Genomic DNA, 18,169 nt, shown 5'->3' on the forward strand with positions numbered 1-18,169 from the left:
GAGAGAGTGGTTAGCATTGGCCAAATGAGAAAGATTTATGTACTCCGTGCTGGGGCTCTGTGGCAGATACCAAGGCAACTTGATATGGGCCGGCGTAGAGACAGCAGGACTTCCACAGAGTTTTCACTGTGGGGTAACAGAGAGGATTCTGGGGGTTCTTGGCAGACAGAGGGGCTTAAGGATGTTTGTAGAAGTAAGCAAGGCTTAAGGATGGTATGAAATAGTGAAGCATCTGAGGAGGGGTTGCCAGGGAGCAGAGTGGGGTGACAGTTGCGGTGGAGAAGCAGGGAGTGGTTCTGAAGGAATGGTGAGCCTTAGGTCTCAGAGTTCCAAGGAATTTGGCAGCGTTCTATACAAGAGCACTGGCTCACTCTGGTAGCATGGATTGCACAGGCGCAGTGGAGTAACTGCAGTTAGGTAGCCAGGCCTAGGCAGTAGGGAGATGGCTCAGCAGGTAAGAGCACCGGCAGCGGCAGCGGCTCTTCCATCCAACCCAGGCTGGATTCCCAGCACCCACCTGGCAGCCCACAGCCATCTGTAACTCCAGCTCTAAGGATCCAGTGCCTTCTCCTGGCCTCCTCCAGTGCCAGGCGCACACATGATACATAGACATACGTGCAGGCAAAATGTTCAAACACATTAAGTAAATAAATCTTTTTAAAAATTAAATCATACACATAAAAATAAAAATTTCAACCTACAATAACAACAAGCCCTGTGCCAATGAGGTTGCTCAGCAGATAAAGAAAGGCATTTGCTACCAACCTGACAACCAAAGTTGGTTTCTGGGACCCACATGGTGGAAGATAGAACCAATTCCTCCAAGCTGTCGTTTGAACACAGGTACATTGTGGTGTGTGCCTGCAAGTATACACACTCACACACACTAAATAAATACATAAATAAGTGTAAAAACTATTTAAGCCCTCGAGATTGCCTTTTCATGAGTTACATATTTGAGAGTTTCCTAGTTCAGATGTTAACCAACTGGGAAGGTAGCTGACCGCTTTCTTTTATCGGATAACTCTAATAACAATATGCTTTGACCAAAATGCTAATCTGTCCGTGGGATCCATTCAGACATTCTCCTCTGGTCCCACCAGTCACCCAGGCAGTGCATCCTCAATGTGCCCCCTTTGCTGAACTCCATACCTGCATTGCTCGAGGATGATCACAGTGGTTGGAAAACAAGGGCTGAGACTAATTGGAACCCTCAGGCAATAGCCTGCACTGGAGGGGAAAGGGGCAGACACTGACTGGGGTGACCCAGGCTTCCCACAGAAAGAACAGAGGTGTCCTGGGGCCTCATGAGTTAGGAGGATAGCTTTTTAAATTTTATTTTTTTCCCTAAGACAGGGTCTCACTATGTAACTCTGCCTGTCTTGAAACTCACTATATAGATCAGGCTAGCCTCAACTCACAGATACCTGCCTACCTCTGCCTTCTAATTGCTGAGATAAAAGGCAAGCACCACTATACTCGGCAAGGATAGCATTTTTAAAAGTGTCTTCCTCATGGTTTAAAGGTATTTTCCCACAGAAGGTATACTTCAGTTTGTCCTTGGAGACATTCTGGAATTCTCCACTGCACTCTACATTCTGAAATTCTCCAGACTGTATCTGGAGGTGTCTGGTGAGCTTTTTCCTTGTGATAAGATTTAGAGCCAAGGGACAGGCATATTACATGCCTTGACCACAAAGGGCCGAGGAGCCCAGTGGGTAGCAGGCTCTGTGGATTAATGGTGAGAGCCCCATTGCCTCGTCCCCACAGGGCCCTTACTGCTGTGCCACCCTTCATGCAGTAACTCAGTAAATCTTGTTGAGCAGCTGCCGAGCTCTAGGCATCCTTTCAAGCACCACAGTTTATAGGTAAACGTTACAGAGTTCTTGTCCTCGAGCGTCTTCAGTGGGAGAAAGAGGGCAGACCGTAGCCACAGAGAAGGAGAGGAGGTGACCCGTGCAACAGAAAGCAGTGCAGCCATGCAGAGAGGTGCCGTTCCAGTTAGGTGCTCACAGACAAGCTGGCGTTTGTACCCCGTCCTGACAGGGAAGACAGTGTCTTCTTCATCCCTGTCCCTACCAGGATCAGTGCACATCATTCCCCAAGAGGCACCACAAAAGTACATGGGGTGGATAAGTGGGGTGCTTGAAGGTGCAGCTCGTGCTCTAGTTACCAGACACAAACTCCAGTTAACCCAGGAAAAGGGAGCCTCGATTGAGAAAATGCCTCCATCAGATTGACCCGTGGGCAAGCCTGTGGAGCACTTTCTAATTAATGATTGATGTGGGAGGGTCCAGCCCACTGAGAGTAGGGCCACCCTCTGGGCAGGTAGATGGTCATGGGTTATATAAGGAAGCAGGCTGAACAAGTCCTGGGGAGCAAGCCAGAAAGCAGTATTCCTCCATGGCGTCTGCTTCCGTTCCTGCCCTGGGTTCTCATACAATACAATCTGAATACAGTTGCAACTCCCTCCTGCTCCTCCCCGGCAGTGTTTTTTCACGGCAACAGAGGAGCAAACTGGATACTTAGGGTATTCTACATTTCTGTCACACTTGGCCTTTGGCAGAGTATTCTCACAATCATCATCTTCGTTTTTGACAGTGGAGTTAGTGGAGAGAGCCGTGATTACAAATCCCAGCTCATTCTCAACTGAAGCCAAAAGTCCAGGGCTCTTCCTAGCACACTTTATAAAGTCAGCCCTCATCCATTTGCTCACACAACCCTGCTCGATGCTCACAGCCTGTGCCTTGCCCCACAATTTGGTGAGGAGGGAGGCAGGGAGGAAAAGAGGGAGGGAGGGATGCACGTAACAGAAATGTCAATGAGCCAGCTTGCTCACTCAGAAGGGTGGGATATTTTAATGAATGATGTATCTCACAGAACCCAGAAGCTGGTAATTAGTGAGTTCTAAAAGTGCCTGGGTTGAATGGAAGTCTCAGAAGCAAGACATCCTGTTCATCCTTAACCACTTGCCTGTGACCCCAGCACTCGGAAGGCTGTAGCAGGAAAACTTGCACAGTCAAGGCCAGCCTGGGCTATGTCACATGACTCATCTCCAAACAGCAAACACAATTCTTTTCTCTCAGTGTTCACTCTCGTGTAATTTACGGCATAAAGGGAACAGTGCCAGTTTTTAAATGCCATGCTAGTGGCGATGACTCCAAGCTAAAGTGAAAGGGAAGGAACATAGGTACATGAAAATCCACATAAAAAGGAATCTGAGGTAGAAAAGGAAGCTGGAGAGTTCTCTAGAGGCCGTGGTGGCTTACACCAGTAACGTGTGGGGACGGAAGAATGGTCCAGCGTACAAGCAATAACACAGGAAAAGGTCCTGTGGTTAAAGGAGCTGTCCAGCTTTCTGGGACCTCCCATGGCTGTGTTGGAAGGACAGTGGTAAGTTGGGAGCTCTAGAGAGGGAGGTGGCCAGCAGCCCAACTATGTGGCATCTGGAAAGCTATTTAAGGACTCTACCCTAGAAACAGAGGAAAGCCTTTGAACAGAAGTGACTCAATTAGATAAGGAAACCAAGGGCTGCAGCCCAGCCAGTCACTACGCAGTTATCTATGACAAGGTCAGAGGACCTCAGGCTCAAAAACCATCGCACAGAAGGAGGCAAAGACTATGAGAACTGGGGGAATCAGGGAGGGTCATGGAAGACTTTCTTGAAGGCATGTCATGGCTAATGAGCCCCTGAGCTCTGCAGCTGTAGTTATTAGTACAAGTGTCCACAAGCTTACTCCCCTCAAAACTGTCACAAAAGAGGGAAGGGGCATGAGGCTTCATCCTTCCCTGAGGCTACAAATCTAATTAATAGTCACTGGGAGACAAGCGAGACATATGCTTCAGTGTCGTAGCCACCATAAGGTATCCCGCTCCTGTAAGCAACTCTGAACACACTGGGTCATCAGAATTGTAAATAAAAATAAAAGAAAAAGCAAAGACACAATTGGGACTGGTTGGAAAGAAGAAGGGGGTTGGTGAGGAGGGAAGACTCTCTGCTTGACAGTTTCAAGCAGAAGTGGAAAGGTAAACACCAAAATACATTATATAACTGGGTGTGGTGGCTCACCTCTTCAATCCCAGCACTCAGGATGACCCTTGTGAGTACAAAGCCAGGTCTACCTAGTGAGTACCAGGACCGGGACAGAAAAAAAAACAAAACCCACTATATGTATGTTATATACATGTGTGAAAATGTCATAGAAAGACCTATTATTATATGTAATTAGTATATATACTATTGAAAACCTATGAAAATGGGGAGACGACTAGATAAAAGGAATGAACATCAAGAACAGATCAAAGATGGTGGCTTCTCTAGGCCAAAGAACAGAGAAAAAAAGACAGGCCTATATGGAATATCCCAACTTCCATCTTGGATGGGGCAAGTTTGAATTCCCTAGTAGAAATACCCAGTTCCAGTGAGCACTGTGCGCTGTGTTTATAAAAAGAATAGAGAGGGGATATGTTTGGTGAAGGTGTAGTCAGGTATGGGAGAAGGGGATGCCTCTGAGGACCCATGTTGAGGCATCCCTTCCCCCTGAAGGACCAGCCACACAACGATGGTACAGTATAGAATACAGTTTATTCAGGGCATGGGGAGGGGAGTAAAGAGGATAGTAAAGACAGAGAAAGGAAGAGAGAGAGAGAGAGAGAGAGAGAGAGAGAGAGAGAGAAGGAATAGAGGAGTAGAGGCCAGCCATAAGCATGTGGAGAAAGAGGGGGAAGGGAATGGGGAGAGAGGGGGGAAGGGGCGAGAGGACAGAGGGAGAGTAAGAAGGCAAGAGCAAGAGAGAGGGGAGGGGGCAAGCAGCCCCTTTTATAGTGAGTCAGGCACACCTGACTGTTGCCAGGCAACTGTGGGGCGGAGCTTAGACAAAATGCTAACACTGAATGCAAGATGCAGCTCTCCCAGAAAGGAGATGAGAGAGGACTCCTTCTCAGCCAGTATGAGTGACCATGGCCCAGCAACAAGGATTTGGGTTGTCTGTCTTGAGTACCGCATTTCAGTGTGTAAGTGATTGTGTGAACTTTCATAATCAAAGAATGTCTTGAGTTAAAGCAAGTCCCAGTGATATCGGTGCCTCAGATAGGTTATGGCTACACTATGATGTGGAAGCTAGTGTTAATCCCACCAAATGAGAGTTAGGATCATTACCCAAATTAGTCAACTGTAGAGCAAGCTTTATTATATGTGTGTATTATATAGCCAGTCCAGCAACTGCCTCTCCATAACTGTAGGAGTTGAGAGGTCAGCCCCCAACATAGGAGAAGTGGGGTTTTTATAGCCTCAGAACTGCAAGGCTAGGGTTTACAAGGGTTGGGAGATTTTCAGAGGAATTTGGTAGAACATTATATCTTGTCAGGGTACAGATCAGCATACGGGAGGAAGTCAAATTCCAGAAAATGGGTCAAGACATGGTCAAAACTTTTTACAGAAAACAGGAATGAACTTATTTTGACTTTGTTAACAAGATGACTTCTAATCTTAAAACGGAGTTACTTTGGTCCATCAGCTAGGAATCGGTTAATATACAACAAAGGGTTTGCCTAGTGGTTGAAAGAAAGTTAGGTCAGAAACAGTGATGGAGAATTAATTGAACTAAAAACTACCCACAGCCAGGAGTGGTGGCACACACCTTTAATCACAGCACACGGGAGGCAGAGGCAGGTGGATCTCTGTGAGTTTGAGGCTAGCCTGGTCTACAAGAGTGAGCTGCAGCACAGCCAAGGTTATGCTGAGAAACCCTGTCTCAACAGGGGAAAAAAAAGACTGCCCTATAACTTTAATTATTTTCAAGCCTTATTTTTAATGATGGTTCTTAAACACTTTAACCTCCCTTTTAGCCCACCACCCACCAGAGGTAGTGGGAAAGAAAGGATACGGGGAAGTGGACCTGTTTAGAGAAGTTCTTTGGAGCAACTCTGTCTGTGTAGTCTGGAAATCGGCAGTTCAGTTCACAGGTTAGCAGGCAACAGCAGCTCGATCCACTCATAAACACTTCCCGGATACACAAGCCGTTCAGTTTGGTAGAGTAGGGTTAGGAACACCTGTGACATGACCTAGCCAAGACAGCCAGGCCTCGGCCTCAGCTCTAGTCAGCAAGAGAGGCCAACAGGAGAAGTTCTCAGCTGTGCCTCTCTCAGGGAAGCAAAGATCAGCAAAGATGTGTGAGACCCACAAGTGTTGCCCAGCTAGCTGTACCAGCAAGCCAAGCTTCCTCTCCATCACTCCATGAAGTTCTAGTTATACTCCCTCCAAACATCCACGTGCCTTGCCTCAGCACATGCATCCAATCAGCTCCAGTCTGAGGAAGCAGCAAGAAGTCGCATACCACCAGATGTTTTTTGGTGTGATTCTATGAAGTCCCGACAAATGCAGCTCAACCATGCAGTGTAAGACAGTGGTACCAATACAAGCGTGTTGTTAACAAAGAGTCCTTCATCACGTGTCCTTTCATGTGTTTGCTTTAGCAGAACTTCCTCTCTCCGTGTCTGCTTCAGTGAAACGTCCCTTCACAAGTCTGCCTTAGCCTTTCACACCTGTGTCCACTTTAACTAAACGTTCCTTCATGTGCTTGCACCAGCAAAACACCATCCAGCCTACTTTCCAAAGAACCCTTGAGTTTCCACTTCACTACCCCAAAATAATTTGATTTCAAATCTCAACCATTCTAACTCTCCACAATCCTAAAATTCTGACCAGTCCAATTGGCCCTGCAAAGTCTCTTAACAGGATGTAGCTTGGAGGTGAGAGATGGGAACTGGGAATTGAGCTGGTGGAGAAAGGGTGGATCTTCAGCTCAGAACACCAAAAGCTGGAGTCATAATAAAATGTCTGGGTTCTTGATATACAGGTGAGAGTCATTGAGGGTGGATAGCCGTTCAAATATTGAATATGTGCAAGATTGCCTGGGAAGAGAGGAGACATGAGAAGAAGACTGTTCTGATTAGTTTTACATCAACAGGACACAAACTGGAGTCACCTGGAAAGAAGGGCTTTAAATTGAGAAAATGCCCCTGTAAGATCTGTCTGGGACAAGTCTTTGGTGCATTTTTTTGATTGATGATGGATTTGAGAGAGCCCAGCCCACCAGGAATGGTACCACTCCTGGGCAGGCATTGCTGGATAGTATAAGAAAGCAGGCTGAGCAAGCCATGGGGAGCAAGCAAGTAACCGTGGCTTCTGCTCTAGTTCCTACCTCCGTGTTCCTGCCTTGAATTCCTGCCCTGGCATTCATTCCTCAGCAGTGATTATGATCTGAGAGTTGTAAGGTTAAATAAACCCTTTCTTCCTCCAAGTTCCTTTTGGTCATTGTATTTATCACATCAATAGAAGTCCTATGCCATGGTGTGCACTGCTTAGCCTCAGAGAACATCACTTAGAAGGCACACAGAGAGATGATCCTGGGAAGGGGCAGGCAAACAGTGAAGATGCCACAGAGAATGACTCCGTGGAAACCATGGGAGGGACTAGCCTTCCACCCACATTCCTACACATCTTTCTGGTCTAAATGTATGTGCTATAGGCCCTTTACTCAGAAGTAAAAATTGCCCAAAGAAGGCTATGATTGCCCAGCCTTAGGTACCTGTGAACTATTGCCTTCATCAGGATTTCTATTGCTGATAAAATGCCTTGATTAAAGCAACTTGTGGAGGAAAGGATTTATTTTTCTTTTTTTTTTTTTTTTGGTTTTTTTTTTTGTTTTGTTTGTTTGTTTGTTTGTTTTTTGTTTGTTTTGTTTTGTTTTTCGAGACAGGGTTTCTCTGTGTAGTCCTGGCTGTCCTGGAACTCACTCTGTAGACCAGGCTGGCCTCGAACTCAGAAATCCACCTGCCTCTGCCTCCCAAGTGCTGGGATTAAAGGCGTGTGCCACCACTGCCCGGCTAGGATTTATTTTTCTTACACTTTGACATCCCATTTCATCATCAAAGGAATTCAGGGACAGGAATTCAAGCAGGGCAGGAACCTGAAGGCAGGAGCTGATGCAGAGACCATGAATAAATGCTGCTTACTGGTTTGTTCCTCATGGTTTTGCATAGCTTGCTTTCTTACAGAACTCGGGACCACCAGACCAGGAAAGGCACCACCCACCATGAGCTGGACACCTCCCCCCAATCAGTCACTTAAGAAAATGTCCTGCAGGCTTGCCTTACAGCTTGATCTTATGGAGGCATTTTCTTACTTGCTGTTCCCTCATCTCAAATGACTCTACCTTGTGTCAAATTGGCATAAAACTATCTGGCACAGCTAATGACTCAGGAAGCTGCCGTCTGCACACACTAGGGACTCACATTTTGAGCATACACACAACTCTTGAAGATAGCTTCCTCTGGCTATCTCCCCTTTCTCCGTCTTGAAATCCCTGTGCCAAGAGTCTTATGTTCCGTCCCTGGATAGGCTGCGCCCTTCCCACGCAGAGTCTTGCTGCTCCCCTGCCTACTCCAGCTCTCCACAATCTTAGCATGGCCTCCTTGTCATGCTTCAAGGTTTGAGTTCAAAAGACAGCCCTGTAGGCAGCTCTCCTATGCAGTATGACCCTATTCCCGATGGCTTGCTGTTTGCAGCATTTGCTAGTTTGCAACTACTGATTTTTTAAAATATGTATTTAATGGAAATAGAATTATATTACTTTCCTCTTCCCTTTTCTCCCTCTGGCCTCTCCCAGCTACCATCCCTGCAACTCTTTCAATGCCCCAATCAAACTGATAAGCTCTTTCTCTCTTATTATTATTGATGTGTGTGTGAGCACACACACAGGCACACAAATACATAAATACAGGTGGCTACGTTTGTTTTTGTGGTGTGTATGTGGTTTCAGGGCTAACTCATACACTGGCCAGCCAATAAGGAGGCCCATCCTGGGGAGAGGCTAATTCTCATTCTTCGGGGAGTCACTAGTTGCCTGTAGTTCTTTAGGAATAGTTCCTCTTAGAATTCTCCCTCTGTGTGGTAACATGTCCATTGATACTGTGATTGTTCTGCCCTTGCTTCTGCGGCCATCCCTAGGAGAGACCTTCACAGCAGACTTCCTGGTATTTTAGCTCTTTCCACCACCACTTCAATATTCAGGGAGCTGTGATGGAGATGTAACCACTGGGGCTGGAAGACCCATGGTTGGTTCATCTCTGTATCATATCCAGTTACAGTTTTCTGTGATGGTCTCCATCTGCTATAGAGGAAAACTTTGATAAGGGTGGTAGCTACACTTATCCGTGGGAATAAGGATAAGATTTAGAACATAGTAAGGAATTATGCTGGTCTAGCAAAGTTTATTGCTAGTATATATGGGAGTAGTATATTCTTTTTAAAAATCTGTTACCTCACTAGTGCCAGCAACCTGGGTAGGTTTTCAGTACCAAGCCTGATAATCCCTCCTGTTGAGTGGGCCATTAATCCAATTAGCTATTGGTTGTCACTGACACATAAATGCTATTTATTGTACTTTTATGGATATATTTCCATGCTGGTCATTGTCATAGTTCAAGGTGTTGCAGCTGAGTAGGACTGTTTAATTGCTTCCCTCCCTTGGCAGCTTGCATAGTATTTTTGGAAACATGGAAGCTAGGTTGTCAGAAAGAGGCTTTCGGGTCAGATGAAGCTTGAGTCATTTGAGTCCTGTATCCTAAGTGTGTTGTGTCTTTAGCACTAAAGGCTCACCTTCAACCCATGAAAGGCAACCAAGGGCCATGTCAATGGTCTGTATTATTTTGGGAGTAACTTGGACTACTATAACCACCATTCAATGGGGGGTTTCTCATACCTATTGCAGGGATTTGTTAGTCTATGGTTCTTGTGGAGAACATTGCCAACCCACATGTCAGCTTTCTTTAAGCTAGACACACACACACACACACACACACACACACACACACACACACGTATAACTTTAAGTAAATATAAAATAATTCGATTCTTTGAGACTTTATCAAACAGTGTTAGTAGCCTGGTGTTGTGTGTCCTCCCTCCCTATCACTGTTAATGTTTTAGTATTTGTGTGTGTGTGCATACACATGCATCATACATACAAATGCATGTGCATGTAGAGGTCAAAGGACAACTTTTAAGAGACTGTTATTTCCTCCAGTGTAGGTTCTGAAAATCAAACTCAGGTTGTCAGACATGATGGCAGGTACCCTGACCCTCTAGGCATCCTAACAGCACACTAGTGATTTTTTTTTAAAATAGCAGTTTCCTCATCAAGAATAGAAGCCCTGAGGCTGGAGAGACGGCTCAGAGATGAGAACACTTGTTGCTCTTGCAGAGTACCTGGGTTCAGTTTCCAGAACCTGCATGACACCCCGCAATCATCCGGAATGCTAGTTCCAGGGGATCCAGGCCTCAGTAGGCACCAGGCATGCATGCAGCTCACTACATATATGCAAACAAAACACTCATACACACAAAATAAAATAAATCTTTATTTTTTAATGACTAGAAACTGAAAGTACAAAGGCAATATCCATCTCAGTGATTCCCAACTGGGTGTTGCTTGCAACCATAACCAAGGCAGAGTCAACGACACAGACTCCAGGAGTCAAGACAAGTGGCAAAAGCAGACTCATTTATTGCAGGAAATGGACAAACATTTATATCCCGCAACCAGCATCTCATTGGCTCTCAAGTAGATACATCTGGTGCTCTCCCTTTCTCATTGGCTCACTCTATTGCCTGATCCAGCATCAGGGGTCTCTTAGCCATGTTGGCAGATTCTAGGTTGGCTCAGGGAGGAAGTGTCAGCAGGCCAGGTGCATGTGCTAGCATTGTGGCTGAGCCTGCTTGGCTAAATTCCCCCTACAACTGGGGACAATTGTGACCGCCAGGGGGCACATCTAAAGCACTCGGAATTGTCAAAATGAAGGAAACAAGGTACAACTGACTGGTAGAAGCCAGAGATGCCACTGAGCACCCTTCAGTGCACATGGCAGTCCCACAACAGAACTAACTGTTCACCCAAATACAGAAGTACCAAGGCTAGCTGGCCGTGGTGGCTTTAATCTCTACGTTCAGGAAGCAGAGGTAGATCTATGGTTTTTGAGGCCAGCCTGCTCTATAGTACATTCTAGAATAGTCAGGGCTACACAGAGAACCCTGTCTCAGAAGAAAAGTGCCAAGGGAGTGCTTGCCATTTTGTTGGCTTGTGGAACATGGAGCAGCAGTTATCTGATGAGTGTTCGGCGCACTGGAGCTGAGCTGAACAAACCCAGAGAACTGCTGTCTGAATATTGCATTGACGTTCTTGTACCGGTCAGAGGAAGGTTTAGGTGGTTTCATGACGACGACTCAAAGGAGCCATATCTTCCCACAGTCAGGGTGATAAATTTCTGGAAAATGCCTGCTAAATCTGGCTTCCCAAATGAAAATAGCAGTAAGAATTTGCTCATGAGAATTGAGAGGGGTGAACCTTGAAAAGAGAGCAGATAAATGGTCATTGCAACATCTTACACAGAGTGGGGCTTTTGAGATCTTTGGAAATTGTAAGAAAAAAAAAAAGTCTTCCAATCAAAACTCTGTAGGAATCCTTTCCATTTCCAAACAGAACAAAAAAAAAAAAAAAAAAAAAAAAAAAGTTTTCTGATTCCCTTTAGGAGCCCCAAGGGGATGTGGAGGGAAAAGGGAGAGGAAGAGAGAGACGCTCCTCCTGGTGGAGAGGTGTCATGGGCTGGGCACTGATCAAATCACTTTGTTTTGTAGCATGGACAGAAACACTGACAGAGATCCACAGAAGCAACTGACCCAGAAGATTATGAATGACCTCACCCAAAACTCACAGGATGGATTGCTGGTTACACATGTTAACCAGACCCAGGACTTACTGGTAACAACCATATTGCTTTAGTTCACCAGTGATGCTTACAGATCATAGCAGGGAATGGGGAATGTACTGAACTCTTTCTTCAGTAGAACCCAGCATTACGAATGTGGTTAAGCACTTCTCTGTAACCCCCTAGATTTAGAAATTAACGAGTTGTTTCTGTCTTGGCCACACAGTTCTTCAGACTGTGGGAAGATCATTGCCTATTTAGGAACATGTGAGAATCCTGGTTTCATTATCAAAGGCTGAAGTACAAAGCATTTGATTCTAACACTCCCTTTCCTAGGATTTTTTACAGGAGTCCCTAAAACCTAGGTCCAGAACTCTACTTCAGGAAGTGTTGTGAGAACAGGAGGGCCAGGGCATGAGGCTTAATTTTTTAAAAGAAAGAAATAAACCACACTGTGGGTTCAGATTCATTCCATGTACAAGTGACTCTCCACCTAAAATCATGGATGACTCAGAATTCTGTCTACCATGGAAGCTATCATCCCTACAAGTTGTGAGTGGAAGGTGGCTGGCCACCACCCACCAGGAAATCCACACTAAAATATAAATTCCATATCAGTCAAAGGATATCCAGCCTTATAACACCATTAATTAAATAGCCAGAAAAACAGTCACTTTTACTTCTCTCAAGTTTAAGCATTTATGAGAGAACAGATTTAACTGAACAGAAACAAGGAAACCAAGCATGGAGGTACAGACCTAATAATCTCAGCATTCTGGAGCTAGAGGCAAGAGGATCAGAGATTCAAGGATAGCCTCAGCTCTCTGCCACTGTGAGGCTAGCCTGGGACCCATGAGACCCTGTCTAAAAATAAAAAATAGAGAGGAAATACAGATAGAAGAAGCCATTCAGTGGCATCAGCTGCCAGTGACGTGGGTCTTTGTTCCTCTAATTTCATCTCAGATCAGCCGACTTTCCAGGTGTGGGAAGGGCCTGACTTGCCTTTATCAGTTACAGATAGGCCTCTTGCTTCTCCTCCCAGGCAGTGAGAGGTTCTGACTGCCCAGCAATGAGCATTCAGTGTTGGCCATGTAAAGTGTCCACTTTACGAACCCCAACCAAGAAGCTGTTCACAGTTGGTACCACAAGCAGAAGGAAAATCAGTTTTCTCTAACAGTGTTTCAGGGGAAAGAAAAAGAGAGCATAATGCGGGGGTGGGGGGATGTGGGAGGAGTTGGGAAAACATGATAAAAATATATTGTATGGGCTGGGTATAGCAGTACATGCCTTTAATCTCAGCAATCAGGAGGTAGAGGTGGGTAGAGCTATGTGAGTTCAAGGCCATCCTGGTCTACATAGTGAGTTCCAGGACAGTCAGGGCTACACAGAAACACCCTGTCTAGAAAAATGCATATATATTTTTTCCATACAATATATAAATATTATATTTATAAAATATATCAAAATATTATATGCATACAATATATAAAATATATACGTACAATATATATTTGTATATATTGTATGAAAATCTTTATATATATACATATATATACATATATATACACACACACACACATATAATCTAAAACTTTTTAATGCCCACTTTTGCAGAAGAGCATGAGGTCCCTCAGTCGCAAGTGACATGTGTAGGAACAGACTTTCATATATCTGCAGGGCAAAAGCCACAGCCTGAAACATGACAGACTATTCAAGTGCAAGATGGGAAAAAAGGTGTGTGATCAGTGTCATGCACACGGTGTCCTGGAGGAGGACAGTGCCACCTAGTGGCTACAGGATGCATAGCCTTGTTAAGATTGGTGCCTGGCCAGGCAATGGTGGCACACGCCTTTAATCCCAGCACTTGGGAAGCAGAGGCAGGTGGATTTCTGAGTTTGAAGCCAGCCTGGTCTACAGCGTGAATTCCAGGACAGACAGGGCCACACAGAGAAACCCTGTCTCAAAAAACCAAAAACCAAAAAAAAAAAAAAAAAAAAAAAGACTGGTGCCTGGCAGCAAGCCTCTCAAAGGCAGAACAGGTATTCTTAGCATTGAATCATTTAATGAGGAAAGCTTCTCACTACAGAGAACAGTAGTTTGTGCTCATTCAGAGAATCAGTGTAGTGGGTGGTTCACAGCTTTTCCAATGAGTCCCAGCTCCATTGCTGTCATTAGCTGTGTGATCTCTGGCAAATCACTTAACTACTCTGTTCCTCAGCTTCCTTGTCAGAAGAGTGTCCGTCTCATGGGATTACATAACTGTTATATGGAAAGTGCCTGGCTTAGCCTAGGCGCTGTGTTAGTATTTGCAGTAATTAGGAGTGCGCACTCACACACTCACACAGGACAGAAATGGTCCTGGGCAAAGAGTGCAAGGTGAACAACACCAGCCTCACGGCCTTTTGTTTTCATGGCCTTTGTTTAATGACAACTCTCTGCTTATAACCAAATGGGAGAGAAAAACAAGAGCATTGTTGAGAACCATCGGTGCAGAAGGACTCAAGGTCACGTCTGTGCCCTAGCTTCCCCTGCCCCTCACATGGTTAAGGAGAAGGCAGTGCTTGCAAGAAAGCTAAGGCCCAGAGACGCCTGCGTTTGCGCTCCTCCAGCCTTTTCCTCCAGTGTCGTCTGTCCTCTGCAGAATGGCTCATTCCACTGCAGTAGACAGCTTCCGGCCTCCAGCCAGCCCACTCGCCCACTACAGTGGAAACCCTGCTCTACACAAGTCCAAAGACGGACCAAGGGTGTCAAGAAGGAGCTCAAGGTCATTTCCATAGTCATCAGATGCTCTGGTGTGTGTGTGTGTGTGTGTGTGTGTGTGTGTGTGTGTGTGTGTGTATCTGTGTCTCACAGTGGAACCTGAGCTAGATTCCAAACCCTCAGTGAACAACAGCTTCTCGGCCTTTTACCTAATATTAAGTGAAGTGGATGGTCCAACTCCATCTGTATTCAAGGCCCTTCTGTAGCACACAGACAGCAGCAGGCATTACACAGGAGCCTCTGACCCTGCTTTACACATTCGTGCAGCTTATATGTGTGCAGTCTGTGCTTTTATAACACCACTTCTAACTTACTACTGTCTTCACTACAAAGCACTGTGACCAAGGTAACTTAAAAAGAAAGCGTTTAGTTGTGGGCTTGCTTACAGCTTTCGAGGGTTCATTCATGGCCCTCATGGTAGGTTGTATGACAGCAGGCGGGTGTGATGCTGGAGCAGAAGCTAAGAGCTTGCATCTAGAGACAGCAAACAGCACAAGGCACAGAGAGAGTCAGCAAGGATGCTGTGGACTTGTGAAACCTCACAGCTCATCAGTGACACACCTCCTCCAACAAAGTCACACTTCCTAACCCTTCCCAAACTGTTCCTTCACCAACTGGGGACCAAATACTCAAATGTACGAGCACAGGGGGCCCGTTCTCACTCGAACCACCACAACTACACTCCAGCTACCCTTTCCATCCTCCCGTACTCCCGCCTCTCCATACCTCCATGGCTCCACCTAGCATGGCCTCCCTTGCTGTACGTAGGACTGCCTCCTTCTTAGCCCTCAGTGCCTGGCTCAGTGGCCTTGTCTGACTGCCTCTCAGCCAGGCAGCCTCTCAAACCACCCTTGCCCTTTTCCAGCCACTTTTCTTCCCGCCTTCTCATTAGGAGTATTTCTTTCTAACACTCTCCTGCATGTTGATTTCATTTCTTGCTCGCTGTCCATCTATCTACACTAGAATACAAGCTGCAAGAAGACAAGAATATTTTTACTTGCATCATAGCCAGAGCACCCAGAATGGGACTAGTTCAAAGCAATGACTCATAAATACCCCCAGAAGAGATAGATCAACAAGGGAAGGCTGGCTCAGTCTTAAGTCAAGGCTGTCCGAGGCTGGCTCTGGAACGCATCAGCAGTGCTAAGTGCTTGTGGTGCTGCCAGGTCTGCACACGTATATTACAGATGTCACCAAGCACAAGGTGTCATCACACATTTGATGGCCCAGTCCTGTGATGAATAAGGACTTATCCCTCTAAATACCCACTCACTCACTGCTGTGGTTCTGGGCTTGGGTGGAGTTAGAATTCCCCGGTTTCTGCTTGACCGGTTAGTGTTTGTTGAGGTCTCTTGGAATGCTAGGGAACAGAACTTATTTGAAAAGATCTGGAGCATGCAGTTTCGGAAATAAGCAAGATCATCCTGCTGAGAACAAACCAGAAATTTACCCAGACCTTGCTCACCACGAGGGAGCAGCCCTAGGACGTGTGTTTGCTGTAGACTCAACAACAGGCTGGGAAATAGAACAATTCATATGGAAGACAGGGTCTCCCAGTACCTCTGACCGTAAGCTCTCAGCAGGTGGAGAGAGACTCAACAGAAGAAGGTATCTTCTGTGTTTGGTTTGGGAGACATACTTGGCTTTCTCCAGATGTTCCTGGCTTGGAAGCAGAGACAAAAAATACATGGAAAGCTAAAAAGTCATTGATCAGATCCCAACCACTCTGGGCTAATTTTTGCAGAAGTTGTGATTCTACTATTGTGTCTTCTGGTCATTGTGTGTCTATCTAATCCCTCACATAGTGAGCTGCCCTTGAATATGTGAGCCACATTTAGGGCCTGATACAAGGGTGGCGTCACCAGGGCAACCAACCTCATGTTCATCATTCTCAGCAAGGGGGTTAGCTTTGTTATTGCTGCTGTGATGTTGATATCGGTGTGGGTGGTTTTTTGTTTTGTTTTGGGTTTGGGTTGGTTTTCCAAGACAGAGTTTCTCTGTGTAACTTCGGTTGTCCTGGAACTTGCTCTGTAGAACAGGCTGGCCTGGAATTTAGGTAAATCAGCATGTCTCTGCCTCCTGAGTGCTGGGGCTAAAGGCGTATGCTACCACACCTAGCTGGTGTTGGTGTTTTGAGACAGGGCCTTTGCTCTGTAGCTGAGACTGGCTTTGATCAGCCTCCCAAGTGCTGGGATTACTGGTGTGTACCACTGTGCCCAGTTAGCAAGAGAACTTTTAGAATACCTTGGGATCGGTTCTCTCAGCGTTCACAGCCCTTGGCTATCTGGAGAAGGGAGCCAAGAGCACCTTCATCCGTGTCCGCCGCCTTCCCACTGTTTCCTGTCTGACTCTGGTTTCTGCCTTGTAGCAGCTGCAGGGAAGTGAGACCCAGACATCAGCTCTGGAAGACTCTGAAGACTGGCTTGCAATGCACAGCTTAAAGTTTGAAAAACTCACCTTGGGTGACCTGATAAACCAGGGCACAGTTGAGCTGTAAGTCTGAAGTTCTTCCACCCTTCCTCCCAAGCTCCCCAAGGCTGTGGTGGCACACCCAGCCCTCAGCCTGAGAAACCCCAAATAAAGCTTTACTCTTTCAGGGAGGACCGTAACAATGCTGTGCCCAAAGTGCGTTTCACCACCCAGACCATCCACCACTTTAAATCAAGGCTTTCTGAGTAAGTTTCCCAGCATCCTCCACTATCCCAGAATTCGAGGCCTTCCTCTCATTTCATAGCCTGCATATGATTGGTACCAGTCAGCAATTCCAGTGGACCTTAAGCTTGTCTCGTCTACCTCTAGTTTGCCCTTTTCTAAAATGAAGACGTTAGACAAGACTGGTATTTCTCAGCCTTTGAAACCCTTGGAGCCCTCCAATGAATGCCTCAGACTTCCCAGCTTCATTTGCTGGTTAATGACTGAGAACTTTGTCAGGCTGGTGCAGCTCCCACCCTTGCAAATGTGTTTCAGGCATGTGCCCAATTCCCAAACCAATTGTTTTATCTTATGTGTATGAGTGTCTTGCCTGTATGTATGTTAGTGCACACATGTGTGCCTGGTATCCACAAAGTCCAGAAAGAGGGTGTTAGATCCTCTGGAACTGGAGTTACAGATGGTTGTAAGCTGCCTTTTGGGTACTGGGAGTTGAACTTGGATCCTGTGCACACACTCAGAAAACACACACACACACACACACACTCACAAACATGTTCCAATAATCGGTAGACCGGATGACCGTTAGGATTCTATCCCAGCTGTAGTAATGTGTAGTAATTACTGTTGCCTAAGGTTTCCCAAGAGGTGATGATGGTAATAACATTTATTAATGTGTCAGAAACTCTGTAAGGGCTGCCCACAAGATCTTATTTCATCCTTAACAACTATCCAAAACATTGTATTGTTCTCCAACCAACCACCAAAAGTCACACCAGTTAACCAAAAGGTGGTTGCTCAGCTGCCTTTCATACAGTGGCTGATTAGTGAGTTACATCAAAATGCTTTAACTATAAATTTTATAGAAAGTTCTTAGGGTCAGAATGTTCTAAATAATTACTTGATATTTAGTTCTAAGTTTGTTTGTTTGTGACAGGGTTTGTGCAGCTCAGACTAGCCTTAAACTTGAGATTCTTCTGCCTCAGCTTTCTGA

The 18,169-nt window shown here is 45.7% G+C and overlaps 1 protein-coding gene across 6 annotated transcripts in view; it reads left to right on the plus strand.

The window, feature by feature from the left end:
* Positions 1-18,169, plus strand: part of Vwa3a (von Willebrand factor A domain containing 3A) — a 68,710-nt gene that overhangs the window by 187 nt on the left and 50,354 nt on the right. For 5 of the 6 annotated variants that reach the window (XM_076941935.1, XM_076941927.1, XM_076941907.1 and 2 more), the window contains exons 2-4: positions 11,696-11,819; positions 16,895-17,019; positions 17,124-17,201. In XM_076941935.1, coding sequence (XP_076798050.1) covers positions 11,696-11,819; positions 16,895-17,019; positions 17,124-17,201 — 327 coding nt within the window. The remainder of the gene's footprint in view (positions 1-11,695; positions 11,820-16,894; positions 17,020-17,123; positions 17,202-18,169) is intronic. The other variant, XM_076941945.1, reaches the window with a different exon arrangement.

Source organism: Arvicanthis niloticus, chromosome 1 (assembly GCF_011762505.2).
Source record: "Arvicanthis niloticus isolate mArvNil1 chromosome 1, mArvNil1.pat.X, whole genome shotgun sequence".
NCBI classification, from domain to species: Eukaryota; Metazoa; Chordata; class Mammalia; order Rodentia; family Muridae; genus Arvicanthis; species Arvicanthis niloticus.